The following is a 9,338-nucleotide window of genomic DNA, read 5'->3' as shown; positions in this document are numbered from 1 at the left end:
CCAGGCCAAGGGCTAAGGAACCTGTGATGGCCGCATCTGCTTTTGGGATGATTGTTCATGGGTCCTTCATATACTTGATGCATATGGAGCTGGGTACCCCTCCTGGCTGCATCTTCCCAGATGGCTGTTAGGACAGAAGGTAGGGCTATATGCACAGAAAGAGGACAGATCCTTGGATAACCATAAACCAGCATTCTAAACAGAAGAAAAAGGAGTAAAAAATAATTTTAATAATATCAAAACGCCAAAACAAAGAGTTGTTCAGGGACTGTCAGGACGCATCTTGGCAGCCTGTGTTCTTCTGCTATGTACCCAGGATTGTGACTCGGGTCCAAGCACAGTTCTAACCCTCAGAGGTATTGAGATCTGTAGCACGTTTTAGGCTTGGCTGTTCCTCCAGAGTCTGCTGATGCAGAATGACCGAATGCCTCTGCTGTGACTTCTGGATCTAAAACTGGACAGTCACCACAGCCCTCTTCTCTAAGGCAGCTGTAGGGCCAGTGAGGTGGTCAACTGGGTTCACAAGCCAAAAGCTATACACTGGGCTCAAAACTGCAGCTCGTCCCTGAGACTTCCTTCCTTTGGCATTTCCACAGAGTCCATTGGAGACAGGAGGACAAAGCAAGCTGCACAGATCAAGAGGCTCCAGTGTGTTCGGGGAATTTTGACCCAGGCTGGCCTCTGCCCCACAGTGAGTGCTGCAGGGCCTAGCTGGGCTCTTCCACAGCCCTGGGTAGTGGCAAGCTTCATAAGCTGCCGATGTTGGGAAAGCTCTTCAGTTTCTCAGGGAAGTCATCTTTGTAGAGCACTGGATCAGCTCGGTGCTCCACCACCTTGAGGGGCATGGTCCCGAAGACGGAAGCAAACTTATTGATGCATTCAGACCTGTGGGTGGATGAGAGAGTGGGCCAAGCAGAATGGAAGTGGTTAGCTGCTGAGAGACAGCAAAGCCCAACATAGCCACTGTCCACAAGGGAACTGAAAGGTGCTGAAAGGGTACCCAGCCCATTGCTGGGCTCTGCAAAGGGCTGTGATGGAAAGCAAGGTGACCTGAGGTCCCTGGATCTGTTCAGAGGAAAAAGTGAATAGGGGATGCTGTCTGCAGGCTTGCAGGTCAGGACACCTGCCCCTCCCCCTCGAATTCCAGTCATTTTTCCAGCACTAGCAGGCCTCAAACCCAGGTGGATTAGCTCCAGCAATCTTAACCCCATCTCTGCCAGTTACAGGGAAGCAGGATGATGATGATGGAAAAGAAAAATGCTGTTTGCTTAAGCTGAAGAGGTGGAAAGGGTCCTATTCATGCAAGGCAGAGGAGCAGAGGGATTGGTGACTCTGTGTTTCATGCAACAAGCACTTAGCTCCCCAGCACTCACAGATGGCCTGTAAATACCCAGCCATAAGCGCAGCACTTTTGACACATCCAGAGTTCACAGAGGCTTTCTGCATAATCAGTCAGATTTTTGTTACGCCCGCACTAGAACCAGGAGCAAGAGCAACTTGGTGACAAGAGTTGAACACTGCAAAGCAGAGCTTCCTCTGCTCCTCCTCAAAGTTGAACCTCCCTTCAGAGGTCCCCATTATAGGAATGGCTTAGGTCAGTCAGGCCAACTGAGTGTGACAGCTGGGTAATGAGGATGCGTCAGCACCAGGCCAGAGGGGAGGCAGCCTGGGAAAAACCCTTTTGAAGTTGGGGCCCAGAAGGATGGATTTCAGAGGGCTGGTGCCTTCTCAGCAGCTGCCAGAGCGCTATAGCAAGGAAGCTTGATGAGAGACTGGCCACAGGGCAGGAGCCACCTCCAAATGCTCACTGCCACCTCTCCATCTCAAGGCCCCTTAAGTTGCTTCCCAAATGCATAGACAGTGAAGAGCTTTGGGATCAGGAAGGGCTCATTAGTGAAGGCCACATCATCAGCTCTTCTTTCCTTGTTGCATTTCTGAAAAGCTTGTACCACTGCATCGTGGTACCATCAACAGATCTACCAACACCACAAAGAAGTAATGTTCATTAGATGCTCCACAAGGGAATGAATGCTCAGGTGTCTCCTCCATCCCAGTTTCTAGTGGGAAGGCTGAGACACTAAGAGGCTGTATGTAAAAGCTAAACAAACAAACACATAAATAAGTGCCAGAGCCAGAGCCAGAGCCAGAGCCAGGGTTTCCAGCTCCTGAGACTGAAGACTGAGTGACAAGACACATGTTGACTTATTAACCTGTATGGCCCAACAGGAGGTGCCCAAAGGCCACAGCTCCAGAACCCCTGCTCTGTGTGTACAAGGCAATTTACCTACATACCTTACTGATTTAAGTACTCCTCCGCACCCTCAACTCTCTTTCCTGAGTTTTTATTCGCCTAGTGTTAGGTTCAGAGAGGTTAAGCCGAACAAGAATGATAGACTAGCAATGGTGGAACTGGGATTCAAACTTGGGCTGGCCTTGGCTGAATCACTCTCCACCACTCTGGGCCAGCTAGTGTCTGCAGGCCCTGAGACTCAGCATGGAGAGGGCCTCAGGGAGACTGGTAAAAGGAGGAATGGCCTCTCTCTCTCTCTCTCTCTCTCTCTCTCTCTCTCTCTCTCTCTCTGAAAGGTGTATTTTGAAATTGGTTTACTAACTAGTGGGCTTCTGTAATTTTTTTCATATATCCTTAGTTTTGGATAACCCCTCACTACCCCCCTTCTCTCCCCTCCCATCCCTGCTTAATCCTTTAACTCCCAGTGTTATTCTTCCTTCATTTCATTTGTATTCTATGGAATTACCATAGCATGGGTGGACAATATTACTCCCTGAAGATAAGGGTCATTCAATGAAAATTGTCATACAAGGCATGAGACGTCTTCCAATAAGTTAATGGTCAGCAAGCTCTCCAAAACAACAAAGGCTATTGCCACCACCCTTGGTGGCCCACCATAAAACAACATGGTAAGGCCTTATTGTTGAAGACACTGCTCCCTTTGGATGTAGGACACAGAAAAATTAATCTCAAACTGGGAAACTGCCTCCCTAGCTTTCATAGTGTTGGGAGTGCTATGTAGGCTCCAATGCAAAACATGTCTACTCATGCACTAGTGGCATGACCGTTATGGAGTAAACTACCTAGTTGCTTTCTGACTGGATTTGAGGCTTGCTGAGGCGTGAATTTCATTTATACTATAATCCTGGTCAAAAGCTCATGTCTAGGTAGAATAGGGGCATGGGCCCTAGGATAGAATGGGCTACTGTTTTTTTTTGGTAACTGGTCATGCTGTCAAACTACCTTCTAACTATTTATGTTTATGTTCATAGACGTGGGCTGCTCTCAACTTTGGTCAGAGAGACCAAAGTTCTGTATGCAGTGGGCAGAAGTCAACAACACAGAGTGGCTAAAGTACTGAGTGCTCAGGCCTAAACAGGACATCTATATCAAGCCCTTGCCCCAGCAAGTCACAGCAAGGCAGAAAGAGTGTAAGAGGCAGGGGATGGGCAGAAGTGGCGTGGGGTGCTGTTTTCTGGACATGGTGTTACAAACATGAACTCACAGCAGCCAGGGTTCCTTGCAAAGGTCCTGAACAAAAGGAAGACAGCCAAAATCCCGTCATTGATGGGGCATATAAACTCCACACCCCTCCCCTTGCTGGGATGTACTGGAGTGGACAGTTGCTGGAGGAGGGAGAATCATTTTTGATTGAGGATGTGAACACTGCTAGGTTTCCCATGTCCAGTGGATGGCCTTACACACATGCACGTATGGATAGCATTAACTGAACTTAGGGGGTTATAAAAAAAGACATATACTTGGGAGGGAAATATGTTGAAGGGAACAGGACAGGAATTTGGAAGGAGATAGGTAGTAGATGTGATCATATTTCATTGTATGCAACATGAAATACTCAAGAATAAAAAAATTAAAGAGAATGAGAGAAAGATAAGAGGGATAAGTTGATGAGTCCAGGCACAACAGCTTCATGCTCTTTGGCCTTGTGATCACAAGGCCAAAGCAGTACAGGCCAGCCTGAGTCTCTCCTTAGCTATACATACACAGCAGCAGCTCCTTACCTCTAGCTCCCTGCTAGGCCCAGTATAGGGTCTCTGGTGTCTTCATAAAAGCCTCTTGCTACATGAGAGTGGCTCACAGCCCTTTGGAGTATTGAGGACATGGGCTCTGTAACCAGATCTGCAAGCTGGCTGGAGAGCTGCCACTGGGGTTCGGGCTTGCAGCAGTTGCCCTGGCTGATCCTGCTCTGGCAAGTGCCACCCACTTTCCTCCATAGTCTGTGCTAGGGAAGTGACACTGGTCATTCTTGACAGTAAAGGCCCTTCCCTTGGCTGCCTACGTTCTTCTCCCACAGGGGATCTGTCTTGGGCACAGTAGGCTGAGAGTATGGCTGGCCTCAGGTGGCTCACCTGAGTCACACTGTCCAGCCACCCACCCCATCAGAAAGCCTCTCCCACGCTGCTTTTCTAATCAAGGGGGCTGCACACTAAACTTCCAGGGTCTATGACTGCATGCTGAAGTATCTGGGGGAGAAAGGACTATGGACCTTACTTTCCTGTCATACATAGATCCAGGAGCCTTTAATATAGTGTCAGGGAAATGTGATGTAAATGAACACCGCTGGGCCCAACCTTGGTACAAGGATGGTCATAATTGTTTATGAGCTTATAAATGGACAATATAATTTGATATGCAATGGAAAAACTGAAGTTCAGGTAAGGTAAAGCAATTTCCTTAGGTCAGATTCCTAACTGTTAAAGACTGGACAGAAAATGCTGTTTTAAATCAATACTATCTGCCATGGAGCCCCTGGCAATGGCAGTGGTCAAAGAGCTGAAACTTCTGCTGGTTCTTTAAGAACCAGCAGCCTCTGGCAATAGACTGGAAGGAGTAAAAGTTACTTTCCTTCTCAGATGACAGCTCTGGTCCCAGACTCCAAGTCTATGACTAAATAAGCAGACTGAACCCCAGGCCGCAACATAAGGTCAAAAGATGGTGAATCAGTTTCTACTTCCGCTAGCTTGTGAAAAGGGTGTTGTGCAAAAGGAACTGTTGATAAGCAGGACAAGTGCAAGGTTCTACACTGAACCATTCCTGGGCTCGCTAGATGGCTCAGACCATCTTCCTTCTTCCAGCCTAAGTGCCTGATTTCTTTTCTTTTCCTTTTTTTGTTTTTTTGGTTTTTGTTTTTCGAGACAGGGTTTCTCTGTTATAGCTTTGGAGCGAGCTTTGGCACTCGCTCTGGAGACCAGGCTGGCCTCGAACTCACAGAGATCCGCCTGCCCCTGCCTTCCGAGTGCTGGGATTAAAGGCTTGCACCACCAACGCCGGGCAAGCACCTGATTTCTTAAGTGGGGGCTCCAACCTTTAACCATGGAGCTTTGCTCATGGCTGCCAATGCATTTTCAAATCTGTCTCCTTCTGCTCCTCACTGAATTTCCCAATGAGTGGTTTGTATTTCCCAGCTGCCCTTGGTCACCATCTGGCTTAGTTGCTCTATAGTGTTAATGTTTGGGTCTCCACTAAGCATTTAGTTCACAGGCCCTGTCTTGGTCTGTACGTCCCAGGCAACTTTCCCACTTTCAGCCCTGCACACCCTGTCTTTCTTCCCTCTTTCCTGGCTTCTGTTTTCATTTACTGTTTCCCAAATGTAGGAATGTTTCCATTCTTCCCTGCTATGTCTGGGTAGGTAACTTCATACATCTTCATTTTCAATGGCCTGTGCAGAGGGCAAGCCTTCACAGTCACCCATCCTACTACTGTTGCCGGTGATTCAAATCTCCTGCCTATATCGTCTTGTTCAAGGGATGACCGTTCATCAGCTGCTTGCCCCTCCCCTGTGTTATTTGCACTGTTAAATGTCCTGCCATTTTTCTTGACTCAAAAACACAAGTTATTTCTGTAGCTTCTTTCCCCACAGTCTCTCCACACCTATCAAAGTGGCAACAGAACTCTGGCACATCTTCCTTTGGACAATTGTGGGCACTTGGATTTGTGCCTTTCTGTGTAGATTCAAGTTGGTCATCCTTCTCCCGTCTCTTTGCTATTCTTCCTATCCTAAGGACTGCTTTAAATTAATCTCAGAGCAATTCCTTAGACAAGTTAGTCCCCTTTTCAAATCCTTGATGCCTTCTCAGAGCCTGAAAGGAGAATTCAAGCTTTTTAATTGGGGCTCAATCTGGCTCAAAGTGAATTTCTTCATGCCTGCCAAACCAACTTTGAGCTTGCTGACCTGGCCTCACAGTTCCCCTCCCTCTGCCCTGCTCGTCACACAAAAAGGACAAGGCCTGGGTAGTTTCTAAATTTCTAATTAACTTATTTAAATTTTCAAATTATAATTTATTTTCATTTTATGTGCATTGATGTTTTGCCTGCATGTATGCCTGTGTGAGGGTGTCAGAACCCCTGGAACTAGAGTTACAGACAATTGTGAGCTGCCATGTGGTTGCTGGGAATTGAACCCAGGTCCTCTGGAAGAGCAAACAACTACTGAGCCATCTCTCCAGCTCTGTTGGTGATTTAAAAAAATATTTTGTATGTGTGTATGCCATATGAGTACAGATACCTGTCAAGGCTAGAAGAGGGTATTAGATTCCCTGAAGCTGGGGTTGGGTGTGGGGAACTGAACTGGAGTCCTCTGGAGAAGCAGCCAGTTCTCTTAACCATTGAGCCATCTCTCCAGCCCCCTGGTGATTTCTGACACTTCCCTTGACATGTTACCACTTTTAACAATATTATTCTGAATAATCTACCCAGTAAGAATGTTCCTTTCTTGCCTCTCATTATTATAAACTGTACTTTCCTACAGGGGTGCACCAGAAACAGCTCCAAATTAGGTTTTACACATATAAATATATACATGTCTGTATATGCATAAGCCACTGTTGGTAAGTACAAATCCCTAAATTCTAAAAGTTACTGTAACACTGTCTTCATAGCTCTCTTGTGAAGAAGCAGCCTCTACAGCTCCCTGCTCTGGCCCTGCCATTAACACAGCTTTAAATCTGCTATGCTCGCCTGCTAGAGTAGAGCTGCCTAACCCCACCATGAACTTCAAGGTTGTCATCGGGTCAGCTTTCCTCCCTCCCCTGTACTGTAACCTCCATGTTAACTCCGCCCACAACTACTTGCCTTGATGCTATGAATTCTCCTCAACACAGGGAGTAAGGTAGTTTTTAATAACCATTTCATCTACTCTGGTAGAATTACAACCAGGGCCTCTTCCCCATGAGCTATGGTAGATAATTAACTAACTCTGCCATACTTACAGCATTTGCAGTGTTACGGGGGACATTCATATATGATTTCACATCAACTGTTGGTAAAAGTCAATGGCTTTTGAGTAAGATATCTGTATGAGGGAGCTAAGGAGGCTATTTAGAGTTAAGTTAATAAAGCATCACAGAAAAACCCAAGACAAAGGAAAAGGGTCGGGAGCATTTCCTTGTGGTTACAGACTTCAGGAATGAACTGTGTTAGAGATGCATGTGCTGCTCAGGAACCCAAGGGAAGGCCTCCTCTGAAAGGTTGCAGACGAACTCTTGAAGCATACTTGGGTCCCTTGACAACTGTGCTGATGGACTCGAGAGTTCGTGGGCCTGAGTATGGAGGGGCTTCTAGAAGAATGAGTCTGATGGATTCAGGAGTTCTGAAGGCTGGGACTCTAGGATCTAGTAGATTCTAGCAGTTGTGAAGAAAGACACTCATGGTAACATGCCACACTCAACTGTGATTGCTGAGGAACTGACATAATGGGTCAGAGTCTCCCTGCTGTTCCAATCTTCAGAGGTTGGCAGGTGACTTAGTGGGGTCAGCAGAAGCATTTTGTCTCTGCTGGGTTGGATTTAATTCTTTCTAGTCAAGCATTACTGTAACATGGAGCTATTATCCAGAGAAACAAGCCAATGTTTCCTTGGACTCAGCTCACTTCCATTCAAGTGACTACCGACAGTTAGTCACTCGGTCCACACAAAGGATCTGGCTTCCAGAGCTTAAGGCCAGCTATATTTTTCAGACCCTTCCAGCCATTACAAATTGAGCAAGCAGCATCCCAAATTAATTCACTGGGTGACCTGGGTTTGAACTAACTAAATTCCCACAGTGCAAAAGGAGGTGACTGGCTACCAGCTGCTGTCTTTGTATCTCTAACACAGTCCCATAAACAGGCCCAGGCAGGAAATGGGAATGGAGGCTGGGGTGGACCTCTGGCAAACTCACCTTTCTACCATGTGAGTCTGGTCTAGTGAGAGCCCATCGATGGCTGTGCACTCTGGACACTTGAACTTCTTTCTTGGAGTTACCTGCCGAGGAACATGAAACACACCCAGCTGTTAGTGTCCAAGACCATACAGTCACACCGTGATGCCACTCTGTGGCTTCTGTGCTGGGATACCTTGTGCAACCTGTGCAAGTATACACATGTGCACATGCGCACACCTCAGCATCCCTCCATTCAATCTGAGCTGCCTCAGCCAACGACAGAACTCCCAAGGGCCCAATAAAAGCAGTTTGGAGGGCTTTCGCCTTCTGTAACTGGAAAGAAGTCGTGATGACAAGCTCCTTAATTCCTGTTTAATGACTGTTTTCTCACTGCCAAGGTCCTTGTATAAACACCATTTGTTCTTGCAGTCATGAGGGCGATGAAATACAGCCTCCCACAACTTGCAGACTAACCTTGGTCCCAACAGGCAGTCTTGGCATCTCCTTCTAAGGCCCAGAGCAGGAGCAGCACCTCTCCTGGGGATGCCAGCTCATTTCCCAATTGCCTTGGTCAGGAAACAAACAAAACAAACAACAACAAAAAAACTAGCCACCACTCACTCTGCGACTCCTCTTCCCTGACTCCTTTTAACCCGCTCCCCAAATGGGAGACCAGTGGTGATCCTTCTAGCAAACCCAGGGGAGGCTGTAAGAAGATGAGTAAACAGGGAAGGATGGGCGGATGAGAACACTAACCAGGGCAAGGTCTAGGTTCCCAGACTCCACCCACAGTAAGCAGTCACTTCTAAACACAAGCTGAAAAGCAATTGAAGGTCTGGGGTCCTGGAAAGCAGCCCTCACAATTCACACTCTTCTATTTTTCTTGAAATCCTTAGCCCTTGGAGTCCCTTGGAGTCCCTGGGGTGTCAGTGAGAAGCACCTATTTACTGTTCATGGGTCAGGAACAAAGCCAAGCTAAAGAGAACCAAGCAAGGGGTGAGACAGACTCTTACCTTAATGACAGCTTTCCCTGTAACGTTGGCCACCAGGAAATTCATGGCAATATCTTCACAGTTCATGTGAGCATCCACCCAGTTCTTGATGTCCCCAGGCATTTTGTAGGTATACAGGTAATTAAAATACTGTCACATGAGACAAAAATGAAGAA

At 47.0% G+C, this 9,338-nt stretch overlaps 1 protein-coding gene across 7 annotated transcripts in view; it reads right to left on the bottom strand.

The window, feature by feature from the left end:
* Nucleotides 1-206: 206 nt before the first annotated feature.
* The window catches only part of Ext2 (exostosin glycosyltransferase 2), a 138,801-nt gene continuing 129,669 nt past the window's right edge, over nucleotides 207-9,338 (bottom strand). For 6 of the 7 annotated variants that reach the window (XM_035446092.1, XM_035446095.1, XM_035446094.1 and 3 more), the window contains 3 exons: nucleotides 9,184-9,312; nucleotides 8,189-8,271; nucleotides 207-885 (listed from right to left, as the gene is read on the bottom strand). In XM_035446092.1, coding sequence (XP_035301983.1) covers nucleotides 747-885; nucleotides 8,189-8,271; nucleotides 9,184-9,312 — 351 coding nt within the window. In that variant the 3' untranslated portion in view covers nucleotides 207-746. Of the gene's footprint in view, nucleotides 886-1,437; nucleotides 1,475-8,188; nucleotides 8,272-9,183; nucleotides 9,313-9,338 lie in introns of those variants that run through there. The other variant, XM_035446096.1, reaches the window with a different exon arrangement.

The sequence above is a fragment of the Cricetulus griseus genome, chromosome 6 (genome assembly GCF_003668045.3).
Source record: "Cricetulus griseus strain 17A/GY chromosome 6, alternate assembly CriGri-PICRH-1.0, whole genome shotgun sequence".
Classification (NCBI taxonomy): Eukaryota; Metazoa; Chordata; class Mammalia; order Rodentia; family Cricetidae; genus Cricetulus; species Cricetulus griseus.
This window is presented reverse-complemented; position numbering and strand designations above follow the sequence as displayed.